This window comes from Thermobia domestica, chromosome 3 (assembly GCF_964235325.1).
Source record: "Thermobia domestica chromosome 3, izTheDome1.hap1.1, whole genome shotgun sequence".
NCBI classification, from domain to species: domain Eukaryota; kingdom Metazoa; phylum Arthropoda; class Insecta; order Zygentoma; family Lepismatidae; genus Thermobia; species Thermobia domestica.
Window position 1 is genome coordinate 205,920,580 of NC_137456.1, and position 21,206 is coordinate 205,941,785.

The 21,206-nt window shown below is 33.7% G+C and overlaps 1 protein-coding gene across 2 annotated transcripts in view; it reads right to left on the reverse strand.

Annotated features, from left to right (window-relative positions):
• Positions 1-21,206, reverse strand: part of Hip14 (palmitoyltransferase Hip14) — a 216,749-nt gene that overhangs the window by 134,542 nt on the left and 61,001 nt on the right. Inside the window, exons 6-7 of one of the 2 annotated variants that reach the window (XM_081752119.1) lie at positions 19,466-19,591; positions 6,698-6,787 (exon numbers count right to left, since the gene is read on the reverse strand). In XM_081752119.1, coding sequence (XP_081608245.1) covers positions 6,698-6,787; positions 19,466-19,591 — 216 coding nt within the window. The remainder of the gene's footprint in view (positions 1-6,697; positions 6,788-19,465; positions 19,592-21,206) is intronic. The other variant, XM_081752120.1, reaches the window with a different exon arrangement.

Below are 21,206 nucleotides of genomic sequence, written 5' to 3' on the forward strand. Positions count from 1 at the left end.
GGCAATTTGTAAAAATTAAGTTGATGTTGATTGCCTCATTACCACATACTGATGATTTCAGGGGGTAGCACAGGGGCACATTTTCTCCTGGGACCAATAAAATTCTTACCACTCCCGTCCAAACTTCCGAAGAAACCAGTACTTTTGCAGTGCTACTTTAACCCTGTGTATTGAAATTCTCCCCCGGGAGAAATAGTTTGTACTCATCACTTTCATCACGGATAATGACTTCGAAGATAGTTGAATCAGTTTTCTTTTTTATCATATTGCTTTAATTAGAATCGGTATCCTAAGGGAGAAATCGGCTCCAAATTTGTGAAAAAAATATAGTATTTTCCAAAACTCTTAAAATAGGCAGATTAAATTTTGTTTATAAACTCCTTTTGAAAAGTAAGATGACACTTGTCCCAATAAAGGAGTATGACCCACATGCGAAATTCTTAGGCATCCTTTGTATAGCCATGATTTAGCCCCTTCGTGATAAAAAAAAACGAAAGTATTGTTTTATTAAAATTAATGATATGTTGATTAAGTTTTATTAAAGTTTCATTTTCGCGTTATGACAATGAAGCTGCTACTTTTTGTAAAACTCTTGATAATTTTAACACGTTTAAAGGCAAACATTTGAATTGTTTGCCCATATTTAAACTACTAACATAAAAAGAATAATATCAAATACCTTTTAATAATAGAAGAGAGCTGTATAACGAAATCTCGCGAACAAAATTTTAAAAATACTGTAGGTACGGAGCTGGAACTAATGATCATCGAAAAAAATGGGGGACACTAAATCATGCTTTAACAAATCACCCTACTACTTGTTGGAAAACACTATAACGAATAGAGAGAACAAGCGTTTCTTAAAAAAAAAGAAAAAAAAAGACTGTAGGGTATGTGATTTGTACTGATGGTTATGGAAAAATAAAGTAGGCCTATAAAGAGCAAGCGCTAAATAACTATTCTACAAAGGTAAATTAAGAGCGGACTACTTTGCAGACGCATATAAGAAAGCCACTAACACAAAATGCATGATCGTTTCGCATATTTTGTAGCTTATTTCTGTTTATTCCTTTGTTTACGCGTAAAATGCTTAATATCATTATTAGAGCTATTCCATATGTATAGTAACTAACATTATGACAGATATACTTTGCATTTTTAACAATTTCTGAACATGAATCTTTGAACCTTATGCGCTCTGAAAGGAGATTCAACTAGAGATCTTAAAGATAAAACATGTCTAAAATATCAAAAGTGAACTTGACTCCCTCGTGCACTGAATGTGCAAGTTTTCAGTTAAAGATCAATTCACACATAGTGTATCATGCCCATGTCATTCCCCTGCCATGATCCGTCCGTGTCACTGCCGTGACCATTCACACATATCATGCCGTTCTGTAGCGTGCCACTATTTCTTTCTACACCCTTTCCCTTGATTCGGATCAACTTGGTGTCCCTTCGTGTGCTACGAAGAAAACCGAAGGATCGCGGCCGACACAGTTTCTCTTCAAGCTACCGAGTAAGAGTGATTGAATTATATAATTGTATTTTATTTATTTATTTATTCACTAAGCAAATTTCCGATATAGAAAAAAATACCATTATTTTTATAAAATGTTCATTATTTTCATGAAACAGCGAGAATTTTCTACTTGGCTTTAGAACTATCCCTACTAATTTTTAATCGACATTTAATATTTTACGTTCATTATTTCTGTCTTTTACCTGAATAATACTTGCAGAAACTATGTTTTACTTAATTACTCTTTTATGAAATTTTAGTCATATGTTAATTAAAATTCCACTATTTGTAAGTTTCTCATTTCGGTTATGAAAATGATTATATATAAAGCTTCCACTTTTTATAAAATTCTTGACAGTTTTAATGTTTTTAAAGACATAATTCTAAATTATTTGGAAATATTCAAATAAACTAGAATGAAGAGAATAATACTAACGAGCATTATTAGAACAAAACATTGTTCCTTAAGGAATTCACAGAATCAAGCTTTTGTTTGTTTTTTTTTTGTTTTTTTTTTTTTTTTTTTTTTTTTTTTTTTTTTTAAAGTTACTATAGGGTATGGGATTCGAAGTGATGATCGTGGAAAAATAAAGTATGTAAAGAAGAAGCTTTAACCGATTACTCTACGAAGGCACGGTAAGGGCTGCACCTTGGCAGACGCATGGAACAAAACCACTGACACAAAATGCCTGATCGCTTCGCACATTTTGTAGCTTATTTCTATTTAGTCCTTTGTTTAAATGCAAAATGCTTAATAGCAACGATTGTTAGAGCTGAGCCACATGTATAGTAACTAACCTTAAGACAGATTTACGTTGTATTTCTAACAAAGCATAAAATTCCCTCCCTCTTTGTAAATTTCGCTGCGCGTTTGCCACGTTTACGAAAATGGAACTTAGAATTTTTCGATGAAAGTTTCGGAGATTTTTTTTTTTTTATTATAACTTGCTTATTTCTTAATTTTTTATTGAAATATTTTTTGGAAATATGTGTTTTGTTTTTCTGCTTATTTCCAAGAAGAAATATGACATTTTCTATCACAAGAAAGACAGTTATTTCTATTTATGTAATTTCTAAAGACATGCGACAACAATTTTGGACATAAGTGTACATATGACGACTATATATATCCAGTGTTCGAAGTGGGGGGAAAAGCAGAGACGGTATGTTTTATTACGATTTTGACTCGACATACCGGCTATCTAAATGTTGAAATACAGTGATAGTATGTTGTCTAAAAGATCGCATTTCTATTTACATAATGACTGAAAACCAGTGGAGTGCTTCTCTTTAGTTACAGGGGGGGGGGGGAGATCCTACGACAACAACTTTAGTTGTATTATAGAGAATTATACACGAAAATGCTCAAAAGCCGGCTTTTTATATTAACAATTTCTTACGGGAAAACTCTCGGACTTCCTACTCGACTGAGGGGTATTCGAAACCCCCGGAAGATCCACCCCGCACAGCAGACAACCTCTAAATGTGCCCATGCTCAAAACGCGACATTTATATGCATGAAGGCAAGAAGACACACACAGATACATACGAAAGAAACAATTCAATATGACACATCAAAATATAAACTAGATGAACTTCTTTGAAGACACCTTATTAGGAAACAAAATTTAGGAAAAAGATAACAAAAATGTCAGTGTTGTCAACTTAGAAATTATTTCTACATAAGAAATAAAATCTTTCTACTTGCAAAGCTATTCGTCAATTACTGTGTATAAAAATGGATTTATTAAAGGTACATTCCCCAGTGACGGTAACGGTATGTCTGGATCACTGAAAAACCAGAGGTGGTATGACATACCACCGCATACCGTCTCATTTCGACCACCGTATATATATGGGTGACGAAAAGAGAAATATAAAACTAAAATCAAAGATATATGCGGGATTTTAGGGACATCAATATCTCAATTTAAGGTTTTCTAAATTGCTTAGAACATCAGATTTACATCAGTCAAAATCTAAGCAGACAGAAAAAAACATAATATGTTACCAAAGTCCTTCCCTTAATACTGGCAATCTAAGGAGTACATTGATGAAATCATAGACAGTTTCAAACGAGAATTCCAATAAATACACATCTACTTAATTCTATGTCTTAACGAAAGATTATCGCTGCAGAAATAAATCTCAACTACGATGGCCTTTACCCAAAAGATGTCTAACTACAACTCCATACATCCAACACAATTTTCTAATAAAGCAAAATTTTTGCTCAACTTGGATGAATTGCTAACAACTCATATATTATCCGGTAACATGTAAATATTGTGGAGCTGCGCGTTATGTAATTTTCTTCAGTCATCCTTTTGTTCGTTTCTTCTTTCTTTCCTTCTTCTCCATTTTCTTTCTCAAGAACTGGTTTCTAAATACTTGTAGCTCATAGATTCATCACGTCGTGCTAAAACCAACTTTCTCACCCATACAATACTATAGGAATTAATATGATCTTACTGTTTTCATTTATTATGTACCGAGTAGTATCATGCATTTCCCACCATCTATCTACTTTTAATATATCTCCTAATTACATTTTTATTTGTTACAACAGCACCTCGGTATTTAAAACTGTTGTATTACCACTGATCACAATGCTTGTCATCCTGAATCATTGTTTTTACTTGTCACTACGCACTTTGTGTTTTCTACGTATTTACCTGAACATATCTTATATAATCAAAGGAATGATAAGATGATATTAACATCAGTGAAGGAAATAAGAATATGCGTATGTCGTCCGCGTACACAGGCAACTGGTTGAGACTGTCACGTTCGTCTTCTGTTGCTATTCTTAATTTTCCTAAACACGTACTAAAACACAAAATTAAAAAGTAACAGTGATAAGGCTCCCTTGCTTGAGGCCATTGTGTCGTAAATTTCTTTATGTTCGTACCTTACTGATTGTTTCAGTGAAATAGGTCTTCACTAATCTTGTAACCTTCTACGGAATTCCAAATCCCTTCAAGATAGTATAAACTCTTTTTTCTTAAACCGAATCATGCGCTTTCCTAAAGCTTATGGATAAATAAATTTCCCAAATGTCTATTTCTTCTCTAATATTTGTCTCGTAAAACAAAAAAGCATTTTATTATCCCCACACTACCCAAAATTACATTTTATACATACACATATTACAGATGTGACTGGTGAATTTTTTTATTCATTGTTGGCTAATATGTGACTTGACAAAAATAATACAAATCGAACATTATGGATAAAGAAAAGTATTCTTTTTAAAACAATTTTGGCTGATTTTCATGTTAAATAGCAAGTAAATTGAATTCACGGGTCTTCTAACGTACGCCCCATTTCTCGTATACACTCGTCAACGGTAATAGAATTCCTGTGTACTGAAACCAAACAACTACGACACTTTAACAACTAAAACAAATTTTATTATCCCCACAACAATATTCCAGAATATTTTAATATACAACATACAACGTGCTTCCGATCGTTTTCGTTTCAAACGTAATATTCTCAGGCGCTTTACTCGTGGTTTCACACAAAGAATAATCCTATGAGTATTTAAAGAATTCACAACTTCTTCTTTAACATCAACAATCCCCTCTGGTTAGCTTGTTTTTACTTTTTCCATTTATGTTTAAGGACTATTGGCTTTAATCGAAGACTGAAAAATTACTAGTTCAAAATCTGATTTATACATTCAAGGATTTTATCTTATCTTAATGAGTTAAGAATTTAAGATACTAAGCTCACTTTAGTAACATGTTTCCATACACATCAAACTCCATTCTACCTGTTTTATCCTACATTGTCAATTTTTATCAATTAGATAACGTATCCACTATATAGCGAAAATTTGACATCAAGGAATATTGGTCTGCGAAGAATAGAACACCTAAATGGCGATGCATTGAATACTCTTTAATAGATAATAAAAATTTCTCATTCATACTTTTATTTTTTCTTGTAACAGATTTATTCATCTGTCGATACAAGTTACTAGTCGAAGAAAGTAATTAATGCATTTTCAATAATATTAAAATGTGACAGCGCAGACTTACCTTGTTCACTCCCTGTTTAAGAGCTCTCCTGAATGGTTTCACTCTTATAGACACGAACTACGTGAGTTTCACTTCGTCTTCATTTCTTGAAGGTAACTCAGAGAATCGAACGGTCAATTAAACTTCGTTGTTTCTTTTTCTTTTTTTTATGATGCTGTCCTATGTTTGTCTAGGTGACCCTTATATAAGGTTTTTTTTTTTTTTTTTTTAATCTGATATAAAACAATTTGATGCCATTTCAATGAAGGATGAAAATTTTGAAGATTTGAAGAAAACTTTTACTTCTTTAATCTTAATATTAGTGGAATTGATGCATTTTGATAGACCTAAAACAAATGTATCTTCATTATTGACATCTCACGTTCCTCGATCTTGGTCTCAGTGTTTTTTCATTTTGTCATGCTAATGTAGGTTTCTAAGCGTTCATGTTCTGCCCGCACGCCTGATTGCATAACTTTATCCATTAAGTAATTTTTGTAGCTTTCTAACGATTTTTCAAATTGCCGGACGATTTAGTGAAAACGTTGAGTTACATTTTTGGTGCTAGCTTTCGTATTCTGAACGTTACATATGACCATAGAGATGTGCTATCCATTTTTTGTCGTTATTTATTTTATTCTGTGTTCTGTTGGTTTTGAACCTGTTATGAGCTTGGTTTCTCATTTTTCTAATGTATTTTGCCATACCTATTTCTCGGACCTAGCTCAGATCAAGTTTGCAATTACTGTTAAAGATATTGAGACAGATATGTTACTATATTCAAGAAATCTCTTACAGACAGTCAACAAGGTAGGATCTACTCTATCACTTTTTATTTTCAGTGTTTAATTATTTAAAAAGCCCTCTAACTGGGATTTATTGCGTCCTAACTTAGCGATTTATTTCGAATTAAATATTCTGATTTCTTGTGACGAGTATAATTGCTATTTCGCAAATCTAGTTTCAAATAATGATCTTTCTTTAGTAAATATACATTTTAAATACATTATCAGTTCATTTTCGACACTGCCAACATAAATTATAATCACTTTCTAAATCGATATTGCCAACAAATATTGTTTGTCTCCCATATAAAAAACAAAAAAGAAAAACATAAAAAAGATCTCTGGACATTATAGTAAGCCCTTACCTCGCCAATCAGCATACGAATGATTTGTTTCGCAGTTAGCTGCTCATTGAATGGTTCATCTGCATGCTTTCCATGCCAGCGGTTCAATATCTGAAGAGGAGCAATTATGAAGCACCCTCAAGTAATGTACAAAAATCACGAAACTCGATATGTTACACAAGTGTTGTAAAATAAAATCATGTTCATTTTTTATTTTTTTCTTTAAGCATAAAAAAAACTTGAGTGTTATCTACATACATTCAAGTTTCTAGTTTATAAAAACAGTTATCTAGATCTATTTGCGTCTTGTCAACCACTACATTACAATCAGTTATAAATGTATACTAAGGTATAAAATGTTGTAATATTGAAAAATCACAAAGGACTTTAAGATGAATGTAACTGTAGTTATTGTGTAGGGCTCATTGTCGAAGACATATGTACATTTGGAACAACTTACACTAATTTTAGGACAGCACGAACTTCGAAATAACATTATGAAAATATTTTTAATTCGTTCCAGAGAAGTCTTTGCATGATGTTACAAAACACAATAATGCCCATGTTTTTGTAAGCTTTTTGCTTATATCTAGAATATTTTCATACATATAATATATACAGGGTGGTACAATAATACACCGACAAACAAAAGGAAGTGATAATGGATATGACACTACGCAAAACCGTCTAATGTAGAGCGGTCGAAATCGGCGCCGTTTTTCCCTGAGAGGTGTCCAAAACCGGCGAAGGTGCTAATATAGTGCCGAATATCTCATGAACACAAAAAGATATCTCTGTCTGGCCAAAAGATTACACAGAAAGTTGATCTGGCAAATGCAATGTACCGATTGTAGTGGAGCAGTTGCTGCGCAACGGGGATCCCCACAAATGGGGAATAGGTGTGTGAATTCTCCATTTGTCCCTTTAACGCGCCGACCACTCCGCTATTATTGGTACATCACTGCATTTGCCAGGATCGACTTTCTCTGTAATCTTTACACTTGACAGCGATATCTTTTCACGCTCACGAGACATTCAGCATTATATCAGTGCCTTCGCCGGTTTTTGAACGTTCGCGGTAAAACGGTGTGATTTTCGACCCTTGTTCATTAGACTTTGTTTCTTTCTTTTCTTTTTGTTTAATTTAATGACTATTATCACCTCCTTCAGTTTACTGCTGTACTATCGTACACTCCTGTATATTAATAACAGGCTATAGTAACTTACCCTAATCATAAACAATACAGAGTTCTAGATGCAAGAAAAGTATCGATTGGTTTTTAAGTTCAGTTGCACAACAAAAATTATATCTTTTTCTTCTTTAAATGTACTTATCAATAAATTTGAAAAAACAAGGGTGACATTGAACCATCGAGTCACTGGTTGGCAGACCAGTGTGATCCTCTTTAACCTTTTCCTCCAATAAGTACATATGTCTCTCAAGCTCAAAAAATACATAACCAGGCAGCAAGTATACGTATATTATTTATTACTTATACAGCTTAAACCATATTCCAAGAAGGGAAGAAAAGGGTTATTTTAAACCTTAATATATTATATGAAGACCTAATTTTGATATAAATTAGGTCTGAACTGATCGCAATTCTAATCTGCTGTTAAAAGGCTTATATGTTATAATCTGAATCACGTTGGACTTTCGTATACTTGGAAAAAACTGTTCATCAACGTAATATTTTCACAACAAGTTCAGAAGCTCCCAACTGATAAAGACGAGAACGAACTTGTCACCTGGCACATGTTCAGCTCATCTCAGTTCAAACTACTTGATTTAATAGGATGGTCTGCAACATCCAATAAAAGTACTTACCCAAAACCACCTAATCGTGAATGTTTCGGCAAAATACTAAAGTCTTCTTCAATACATATCTTTTCAGAAAACTAACACTGACTGTGGAACTACATCTAATTGATTATCTCCTTCGGTACAAATCTATTTCTACAAGCAATATTAGTGTTTTGAAGAGATATGAGCTAAAGAAGACAACTTTTGCCGAAATGTTTACAATTAGATCATTTTGGATGCTTTTGTGGCAAGTATTTTTTAATCATATTAGTTCAGTTCACCTAAAAATATAGACAAGTTTTGGAGTTTTCTATTTCGATACACTGTCCTTGATAAACTTCGGTTCCCAAAAGCGCAGTTCATCTGAAAAATATCTTTAAAACTGAATTAACTTTTCTCAATTGTTTATTTGAGTTATACATTCCATTATTTACACTAGAAGCTAAAGGTAAAAAAGAGAAATGAATTACCGCTAATAAATGAAGCTCCATATTCTATACAGTTCTTGAATTTTTGAATGGCTCGTTCTCTGATCGAAATTGTAGTGACGTAGATCACGTCAATACGGTTAGCTCTTCACATTCTTAAAGCACATGAAGCATCACTCTTAAAAACACCATACTTCTATTTCCTCGAAGATTGTGCAATACTTATTTACTAGTTTCTTCTGTGACCTCGTCTTTGATTGTTTTTTTTTCATTTCACGAGACAATCCATCCATTCGTTACCAAAACTACATGAAGTTATTTCTCAGGATCATTATACTGACTACAGAATACCAAATTATGCCACCACATGAATACTGTTCTTGAAGACATGTTCTTAGTATAGGTAGTACATTTTATAAAATTTAAAGGTTTTAGGGCGAGAATATTACAGCTTATTAAAAGTAATAATTAAAAATTTAACTGTTTAATATATTATTTATTTATTTTACTTTTTAATATACAACTACTATATTTTGAAAGAGAAATTATTGTACATAACTTTCAACTGTAGCATGAAGTAAAGACTAATTTTTCTCAGTTCTACCGTAAGTGTGGATTTAGGAGAAGATTTTACAGTGAATTTAGCAGACAGAGTAGGATATTTACCAGATAGTTTTAACTCAATGAATGAATTCAACGTAAGACTAATCAAAAATCTACTACCAATCTAACAAATGCGTTTTTGGTAAGGTGGTTAAAGCAATAAGCTCATAAAATCGCATATTCTTCGGACAAGGTAATTTATAACATTACGTAATGGGAAATGAAACAAAAACTGTATTCTCCGAAATGACAACAGGTAGTTTTCAGATGATATAAATGGTTTCTTAATTGTGGCATGAGTTGTAGATCTTTATCTGCTGATTTCTAACACAAATATGGACTTAAGAATAGATTCTGTGAAACAGCTAGCATACTTAACGAAAATATTCAACAATTAATTAAATAAACGGCTACAACAGAATGCCATTTACTTTTTTTTCTTGATCAGAATAAAATGAGCGTAGTGAAAATTTCTACATGTGAGTAGCTTAAAACAGTAAGTTTCAACTTGATTCTGTGTGTTGAAGGATTTAAGAAACGATAGTCAACTTGTTTGAAGATTTTACTGCTTTAGTGTATTAGAAAATATTGACTCTTACGATTGGAACATCGATTCGCTTTCTAGCAAATATTCTTAACAGTAGATTTGATAAATAAAGAATGTCACAAAATATTAAACCCAAAACACATATTTTAAATATCTTCCTCCTAAGCCTGTTCTCCAAGCCTGCCAGCAACACTATTTCCTTACTGCAATTTTTATTTATTTATTTTCTGTTTAAATTTACATAAAGAAAATTGTGCAAAGTCCAGTATGAAACTAAAATCTAGTTTAAATAATGGAAGGTCTGGTATTTATAAATAATATTAACATGAGTCAATTTACCATCGCTTCCCCCACCGCACTCCTAAGCAGCAACTAATATATTCCAAAGCAGGAACAGAAAATCAATTATTTACCAGAAAACAGTAAACATATAACCAAGAAAACACATAACAGTAAAGACAACAGTGTTAAACACACAGACATATAATCTAGAACAGTATACTATGAGTCCTTTCTCTAAACGTTTCATCAAGTAGCGAGGTACAAAGTATAGAGAAAAAAATTAAAGAACGCAGGAGAGGCTAGGAAGCGCCCAGGCACGCACCCTTTTGGAATGAAAAGTCAAGTGGTCACGTGATAGTGTTACAAGGCTATAAGTAACAGAGTTTAGTAAAGGAAGATAAATTCTGCAGGTTGAGTAGAACGGTAGGAGTGCAGGAGAGCAAAGGAATAATAAACAGAGAAAACGTCTGTATAATACAGAGAAGTACTGCGAAATGAAAAGAATGAAAAAAATTAATAGAAATAAATATATAAACAAATAATTTTTAAATGTTATATATTACTCGAAAATAGTGAAAACATTAGCATATAATAAATATTTTCTAGTAATTCGTTATACCTAGTCTTACTATACATACATCCCAAGTTTCAAGTACACTGACTGAAAATGATTAGAGATATTTTAATATCCTAATAACATGACTTACATGGATGCATTATGAACCAAAATCACAAATAATTATTCAAAATGGCCACCATTAGCATGCACACAGTCCTTAAGACTTTGTGGCCACTCATCAAAATCTGCTTTATGCAACACACAGCACTCATAGTGGTCTGGTCTCTTGTAAATAGTTGAAAAGTGACCAAAAGCACACGAAAAAGTGACCAAAATCACATGAAAAGTGACCAAAATCTCATCATGCCCCTTTTGTCCTTTGTCAATTTCTCCATCACCTCTCTCTTTGTCTGTTGTTTTGTTTCATCTTTTCTGCTTTACTTCTTTTTGAGCTTCCTCCTTTTTTAGTTTTTCTAAGTATGCTTTGTAGTTACAGTAAGCAGACTTAGCAAACGTACGAAGCTTCTGAGTAAGTGGAATCAGTTCTGGCCTATTTCCGAATTTCTTCATCCCAGACATTATATTTAACTTAGCATTGAGAGTTCTCAAAGCCATGGAATATTAAAATTCATCACATACTTTTAAGAAGAACATACAAGAAGCATAACACAAGACGAACATGATGAACCACACAAACACACACACACAAGATTTAGCGAAGCGTTAACTATTACGAGAGAAAACTAAAAGACTATTATGATAGAAGAAAGAATAGACACAGAAGGGTTCTCAACACCACCTTGAGAGCTTAAGCATCCACCACCATCCACTGTGCTTTAGAAAGACTAAAAGCTCAAGTGAGAATAAAGCTGACTGTTTCACATGTGGAAACAAGTACTGAAGCTTTCTGCCTTTTTTAATTTATTTGAGTAACAAGTTTCTGCCTTTTTCCATTTATTTTTATAATATTTTTCTTAGAAAACTGCCAATGTAAAACACAAATGACATAAAAAAAAACTTATTTTACCCCCCGAAAAAGTAACTTTTAGTGACAAATTTGAAAAAAAAAAAAGTCTTTTAGTAACCGACTTAAAAAAAATAACTTTTAGTTAAAAAAAAAAAAAGTGACTCGCTATGAGCCCTGAACACCAACTGGAAAATCTGCAGCTGCCTTCCAAAGAGACCGCTTTAAACTTTCAATATTGGGAAAGTTGTCTTCTTGTAAGCTATCTCTTGAAGCTTGGACCACAATTTGCAGTCCAAAGGGTTTAGGTCCGGACTTGCAGAAAGCCAATCTGAACTGGAAATGAAGTCTGGAACATTTGCCTCCATCCACTGCTGGGTTGTCCTCGCCTTGTGTGCTGAGGCTGAGTCTTGCTGTAAGCTCTAGTTCTGTCCATGGAAGAGGGTGTTGGTGAGATTCTTGACTAGTCTCTCAAGCACTGTCTCCTGGTACACCCTGACTGATATTTTGACCCCATTTTTTCATATAAATGGAGTTCTATTGTGCCCTCGTTGCTTACACCCCACCACACCATGACTGCGGCAGGATACTGACCCCTCTGGATCCTTGGAGCCTTTTCGATAGCTTCTCTAGAGGATGTGGCATATATCCTGTCATTTTGGGTATTGAAAATCTCCTCAACACTGAAAATCTTTTCATTAGTAAAAAGGATTCGACGGTGCCCATTTGCTGCGTAACGCTTAAGTAACCGCTTTGCTTTTAGGAATCTCTTTCGCTTCAGTTCATTTGCTGGAAATATAATTTGCGTTGTTTGTAAGCATGGAGTCCAAAGTCACTGTTTAACATGCGAGACATAGACATTTTCGATATCTTTAGCTCGCGAGCCATAACCGACTGTTTTCTAACTAGATTTTATCGGACACGCGCCGCCACTGCATCCACAAGTTCCGGTGTTTGTATTTTGCGTGGTCCTCCTTGCCGCGGGCTATCTTTCACAGTTCCGGTCTCAACAAAGCGCTGGATAGTGCAGTAAATGTACTTTTTTACTAATTTGCAGCTTCTGGAGGGTTTTGAAGATCTCTTCTGGTGATTTGCCTACCTTGGGCAACGCTATCATGGACACACGATTCTCATTCTCGTCCCATTCCATCTTGAACACTTACAACTAACACCTTTAAATTTCTTCAGCTCATCTGGCAATGACTCACGCTTCACGATACCGCTCTTGGCGTTATTCACTTGTACGAGCGGAAGTACAGCCACCCTCAAAACTTGAGACAGTATTTATGATAAGACTAGGTATATACTAGGTACTCGTATAACAGCACGTGCAACATCGAGCGACAACACAAGCACCTCTTTGAGAAAGCAGCCGGTCGTACAACAATAATTTTATACACATTTAAAATTCACACTGATTATGGTTTCGCACGCTAGCTATTAATTTAGGCGTAGCTGGCGATGATCGCTGTCGGATTCTGCCTGTGCACAACAAGCTATATGGATAACGTACTGCCTCCGTGATAAATACCCAGCTTCGATTCCTGATGGAGTGCTTTGGACCCCATATTATGCTGTAGATCCCGTCTCACAGCTTCGCCTTGGTGCTGAGAGGGACGTTAAATTCCAAATTAATCAATCAATTACCATACAACCTCAAAAAGTTCACTATGAGTCCTTTTCCTAATAGCTTGATCATATTTCTCTGTAGGAGAAAATGAGTGGAGTCTACCGATTTTGCTTATATCACATATCCTAAAGAAGAGAATTCATTCCAAATTCGAAGAGTGAATAAAGTGTGGAACAGACTTACGAATCAAATTCGTCTCCATCATACTGTGCCGGTACACTAACCACTAGCCCACTCAAGACTGCTTATAAAGACGCATCAGAGTCGGTAGCCACATTAAGTGCACTTTTGTTGTAAATGTATATCCTAGTGTCTGCATTAATGAACATCTATGACGGTCTACAAAGTTAGTTCAACCATCATAGATATACCCACCCTCGATCCTAAATTGCCTATGAACGGAACATAGAATAATTTACCTATGCTATGCTATTATCATCATATCTATCAAATCAATATATGAGAAATACAATATAAATTAGCTGTATTTCTATATTCGATGTGTATTTCTCTCTCTATTATGCTGTTTATTACTAAAGCAGGGTTTCGATAAATTGTCTTAATAATAAACGTTCTGTATAAAAAAGACCACTCAAAAAAGACCTGAGAACTAAAAAAACGGGGAACCAATTCCCAGCAAACTCTTATAGTCAGTTACGTTGTATATCCTAATAACAATGGATAGTTATTACCCATCTGACGAATCTCTGAATTTGTTTTGTGGGGTCGCTGTTATGTTTACATGGTGTTACTGGTTGAGGGATTTATCGGGAGAGGAGGTATGAGTCCATTTCTGCATTACTTTACAGGGTGGCCGGAACATAGAAGCACTAAAAGCACACACATAGTCTATTTCTTGGATTGTTGTGTTATAACTTTGTTAAAGTCACTGTTGTGATTTCAAGTGGAAAATGGAAAAGAAAAAATCACCACAAAAATAATGTATATTAGGACTACATATTAATTGTTATAAGTTTTTAGAAAAGTAAGAAAAAAATGGATATATATTGCATTTAATAAAATAACAGAAGGAGCTGCTTGCGCAGTAGACAGAAGTAAGAGAGCTGCTATTAAAATTGGTATATTTTATTCAATCATACTATTTAAAGAATATGCAGAAAGCCAAACAGTAGACCAGTGGCACTGGCAAGGTGCTAACGCCCACTCTTAGTATAGTGATATCAAAAATTGGTTCTGCTAATACGCAGTATACTCAGTAGCATCATTTCAGATTTTATAGGACGAATGCGTGGCAAAGTTGTCCATCGACAAAAGAATTTTACGTTTTTTATGAGTGTATTAGTATACAATTTATCAAAAAGTATATAATTCTCAAACTCAGGGGAGACAACTATCCTCCCTAAATGACGCACCTGAGTATATTCCATTTGTGTTCCTCGATAATACGAATGCTCTTATAATTTATCAAAAGTTGTACGATCATATTAAAAAGGAATACTTCCTAGAAGCTACCTTTAACTCTACATAAGATTTCATCAAATTGGTTATGCACTATATTTTTCTTTAGCGGAGAGGGGCTTTTTCTCGTTAGAATATGCATCATAATTTGCCGTCTCCGGGTGCAAGTAGGCAGCATTAAAAAAGGAACACATTGCTTAACTTTTGTTTTACTTTCATTGATCTCCGAATTGTTAGCGCACGAGACTTCGTAAGGCGTGATCCCTGTTCTATTCTACATTGGATCACTAACTTTTTCTGGTGTTGACCCATCAAAAGAAGTGCCGCGCTAGCTCAGTGGTAGAGCGCTCACCTCTGGTGCGGTGGGGGTCCATGGTTCGAACCCAGCTTGCGCCAAGTGGGCTTTGTAGTGGAGAATCACCATTGTATCGGTTTTCGCAGGTTCTCCCGTTTCTTCCTATTTTCTTCATTCCACCATAGTCTCCAAGACATAATCGTGGAACGTAGACTGAAAGATTTTATTTTAGTTTTTCATTGTCATGAGGCACTTGGAGAACTACATAAATTAAGGGAGTAAAGTACGAACTCAGATCCAGCAAGTCAGAAATAACAACACCTAAGAGCATACGTGATGACACGTATCACCCGGTTGAATGTGTTCCATCTGGCTAGCCATAGCTCTCCATGGATTATAGCAGCAGGGAATTTAGTATTTCTTCCTATCTATTAACTAATTTCATTAGTATTTCAAACCAGTACGATTAAAGAGAACTGAAAAGAAAGAATGTGACTTGTTTGTTATATAATGACATCCATAAAATTTGGCTCAACTCTATGAGCAAAAACAAAATAGTTAACTTAATGTCAAAAGAACACATGAAAGTCTCTCCGGCCATGCTGCGAAATTTCAGCCGGTGACACATAATGCATCACTAAAATCACTAAAATGAATGTAGTTTATCAGTTCTCGCCTTGGTCTAATGTTTAGCGTACCAAATTCCCACGCGGCAGTCTAGAGTTCGAATCATACCCATTCTTCCTCCTTCTCCTGCTCCTACAACAACTACTACTTCTTCTTTTCATTTATTTTTCATTCGAGAAAAACAATGTTACACATTAGTAGAAAACTTGGTACTTAAGCAATGTATCGTCAAATACTATCATAAAACAAATAATGATAAATTAAAGCAATGACTTGGCTACGTAGTTACGTAAGTAAAAATATCACGCATATATAAGTTTTGACAAGGTACAAAACAAGACATGTTCTTACAGTAAGAATAACACATTACTGTGTTCTAATGGCAAAGTGAACAATATCCAGAAATGTTACAAATAGTACATTCTTAGGTGTCATGCACGAAGTAATTCACAAATTTTAAGTTTGGATGCATAAAGGAGCAGAAGATTTGATGTAAACCAAAGTAACAACTTTCTTTTACGTTGATACACTTTATAAATAATTTACTTAAAGCAACGTATAGACAATGCATTTCAACATACATTTGATACTGCACTGAAAGCCATATCTAAGAGCTGTATGGTAGCAGTAGAACTCTTAAGAAGTTTTAATTTTTATTGTGTATATATATTGGTATGTTTTGATCCCAAACGTCTTTATTCCATTGTACACACTAAGTGTCCAGAAAAAGGAAACACTTTTATGTTTTCCTTTGACACAGGAATGGAAGAAGATATCCCGTAATTCAAATACTAATTAGTGCGTTATTACTTTTCCGTATGTGATAAGATTTATGATCTGGAATTGAACCTCTAGTTCCTTCACTTTCTCTGTACGATGTGTCGGTATATTCCAGCTGGATTCTTTAGATGCACAAGGGTGACTACATAACAGTGAACAAAAATATATAACAGTGTTGCAAACTTTGAGTAAGTTGAAAATACGCTGTGATCCAGCCATAATCCTTGATCGGATCTGAAATCTTTACAAAGTTACTGAAATATACTCTTATAATACTGTTTTATCAGTCGACATATTTTCGCACTTGAAGTTAGGATGCTCCTCTTTAAAACTACTTTAATCGGAAACTATCATTTTCTTAATATATGAATCATGGCTGTAGCAATAAATCTCCAGGAAAGCAGTTAATTATGTAATAAGGCAGCAAAGTCACTACTTGATAATATGTGTTTGACGATATCTCGAATATGTTTAAGTTTTCTAATGTTCTACATTGCTTTTTCCGGATGGAAATATAAACGTTGTTCATTTTGGTGATTTTTAGATCATTCCCTCTTCCTGGCCTGATTCTTCGATGATTATTTTGTTTCATTCACTGTTCTATTGTCTTTATGCTTGAAATATTTGACATGAGAAATGTGCTACATTAGTTTGGAAGCTATTTAGTTCGAAATATTCTTCACAAAACTATTAAAAATATATTTTTTTTTAAATTTCTGATAACACTGCTGAGTCAATATACATACTTTTGTACTTGGGATTAGAATAGTTGTCTTTAGAACTAATTTCGTTAAAAAAAAATGCTTGCTTTTTTTTTCAATCTATGAATCAATGCAGAAGCCGTAGCAATCTATCTTCTCAAATAATTCTTAAAGTTTGCAATATTGAAATGTATTAGACATATATTTTTTCTTCACCATTATTTAGTCATCTTATATATCTAGTAACATGACGTAATGGCCTCTGAAAATAAATACACACGAAGTTGGCAATACTGCATTACTTATAGTATTGGTGATAATGCCTTTTAATAGCCTGTATAGTACGTATAATGTTATTAAAACTTCTTAGAGACTGCTTAAATACGTTTGAAGTTACTTGAATTCATCTTAAAATTTTCCCACTGTCTGGGTTCATTTTTACCAAATTTTTATTGTGTCATAACTTCATTATTTTTATCACATTAGCTGCTAAAACTTTGAATAAATTATATCCTCGGAGGGGCTATCTAAATCTGTTTTCAGAATATGCAAATCCATTTTACAGCTGGGAAGTATTCCTGGTCAGTAATTTCCGAAACATTCAGTACACAATAAAAAAGGGAGAAATGTAATATTACGCTGTTATGGAATAGTCGTAGTAATAAATTGTATAAAAATAAACACAGTACAGTTTATTTATTCTATGTGGAACAAAATCTGTAAACTTAAAAAAATAAATAAAAAAATCCTATAATTCGTGGCTGCCGTACAATTCGTGACACCTTGTCCCATCCAACTCGAATTACGGATGCTTCACTACTTGTGTAGGGAGGAAATTTTAACTTTCCTAGTATGTTCAGCCGCACTACATGAACACAACCAGCAATCGAATTCAGATCTCTCGTACAGAAGGTGAAAATTTTACTCATTGAGCTACGAAATAGTTCAAGAATAAAACTCAGAATAAGGGTAACTGTCAAGATTAATCAGATCAATCACTAAGGTTGAAAAGTATCTGAGGAAGTTAGAAGAAAATGTCATTTTTTAGTACGCGTATTGAGGCTCAGATACGATACTTTGTGCGTGTAGTCAGCGCAGTTACTATATGCGTGTACGTAGTAAGCTTAGAGGACGTTAATCTTTGTGTTTGGATAACAAGGACCATCAATTTGGTAACGTACGTCACTTGTTAAAGCAATGTTGATAAAATTAAATATTTTATACATTAAGTGATAGTTATGTTTAAAGTTCAGAAGACTAGTACAAGCAAGTCATATTATGTTGTCTAATTACTTATAAGAAGCTACACTAATTTTAAGGGATAAGGAAGGAAAATTTATGCAACCTGCAATTCTAACTTGTAAGTAGGGAAACTACATTCTGCATCTATGCAGAGCTGATAATAGTGAAAATACTGTTACGTCAGGACTTGTGATGTATGTTTGCAGTAGTAATTTCCAACTAAAGAGGGGAAAAGCCTTGTCGAATCCACTTTGAAACTTTAAAATTACGATGTATTTATAGGTAAGTCTTATAAAGTTACGTGCTAAGTATTAAACAGATAAAGTTACGTGCTTTTCTATTTGGGAGTTTAATTGCTTTCATATTCTTAAAAATGAAAGTGAGGTACACATTAACTGACGATCTTATTCGAAAATCAAAATAATCTATATTTTGCCGACATTATAAAATTCTCAAAATTTTACACTGAGGAAATAGAAAGTATATGTATCTATTCTATTCACGTAAGCGTATTAAAGTAACAGTAACACATCAATATCCTAATCTTATGAAGTCAAAGTACTTAAAAGTAATACTGTTTATGCGAGTAAATATTTGAACACTTTGTACTATGTCATGGTATAATAAATGTAATATATTTTTCAAAACGCAGATCGTTTAAAACCATTTTAAAGAAACTCCCAAACTGCAACCAATAAATATATGCTTATTCTTTTAACAATTTTGCACTATGATGGTACAGTTAAGAAGAGCGATAAAATGAAAAATATATATATTACAAAAATACTGACAACTGCTTTGAATGCTTCACTTTCATCAGCATCAAAGTTAATACTGATAGCCAAAGATACGATTCAAGAGGTACTTCTAAAACTTAATCTAAAACTATACACAAAATATATTCGTACCTTGTCTTTTGTAACATGAAAGCAAACACTTCTTCTTTTTCCAGCCAACTCCTGAATTTTTTCATGAACTTTTTTCCCCATCCAAGGAGACTTTTGAGACACCAGAAGACTATACGGAGTTTCTCCCTAGAAATAAGAATTATCTAAATTATACTCCGTTGTTGTAATCATCAATAAGCCTTCTAAGAGATCAATTACACGAATACATGAGAACACACGAGAACAATATTACACGAATAAATGAGAAACACAGAGAATTAACAATGTTGGTGACAGAATCCCGAACAATAGTTCTTTCTGTATTTTTTCCAGGAGTGTTTCATAACACTAGAAATGTTTTAAAACAAAATAAAATCAGAATGTTCAAACTTGAATAATTCTCTTAAAAATAATGCAAAGAACAAACCACGTAACAGGAAGCTTATTGGTAAGGCGTCCACCCGCAAGCAGGAAGCCGAAATTCGATTTCCCGTCATTTAAGGTGACGTATTTAGAAAGTTTTGATTCAACCCAGTTTATGTATATAGGGCAAATACACATTTAGTCACTACATACTAACGAAACAACCCCTAATTACTTAAGTCATTCCTACCTATTTTCCTGCACCTTTACACATTCATGCCAAAAGGCATACTAAATGTCAATAGCCAGACGAAATGTGTTCTGGGAAAAAGCGAAGTTTTCTCAGTAGTTAGGATAATGGAAATCAGTTATTAGTATATCAATTTTGACATCCATCTCCGTCATGGACAGACACACTGAAGGCATCGATGCTACAATGTAGAAAGTAATGAGAAACCCAGGATGTTATAAATAGAGGATCTGCCCATATGTATCTTCATCCTATAAAACCAATGAAGCCAAAAAACAACCGAGTATCGGCACGTCTGATTGGCTACTCTCGTTTCCGACATCGTCTGATTGGCTACTTGCGTTTCCGCCATGTTGTTGGCTCAAAACATTGCGATCCTATTGGGTGGAGTGGGCAGAGTAGGGGTGGCGAAACTGTGACGCATGGCTTCAAGATTTTATTGTAAGGGCAGATACTCTATTTATAAGATCCTTGTGAGAAACTACCACATTATTTTACTTACTTTGTCGAAAAGAAAACTCTTGTAAGTATTTCAAAACTTGTGTGTGTAAGTATTGTTAAATAAGTGTGTGTCTTTCATGACTATTGTGAAGGCTCCATCGAGATAAGAGATTACAAATTTTAGTTCCTTGTGCGATGTATTTGTAGAATTATGAAGAATGTAAAATTAGAAAAAACGTAAATCTTTAGTGAATACGCAAACTTTAACACTTTATTATTATTATTATTATTATTATTATTATTATTATTATTATTATTATTATTATTATTATTTAGGTGCTAGAATTAATTCTTGCTTTTTGCAATAAAAACCCATCTTTATTTCAAAAGAACTGCACGATATATTTTACTGAAAATATTGTTCTTAGGAAGCTACAATCTTTTCCTACTTCTCAAGTAATACCTGGATTCCTCGATAAAGAAATTAAAAATAAAAAATCATGTTCTTTTGACGCGATCCATCAATGTAGGTTTTTTTAAATTTTTTTTATATCTTCTGGCACCTGCGGGTAGTTTTTTTTTTTTTTTTTTTTTTAAATGCTCGATTCAAATTAAGTAATTATGTTCAGCATTTATAGTTTGACTACACCAAGTGCAAAACATGATCTTCCTCGAGACTCTGAAAAACCCAACTCACATGGGTCCATG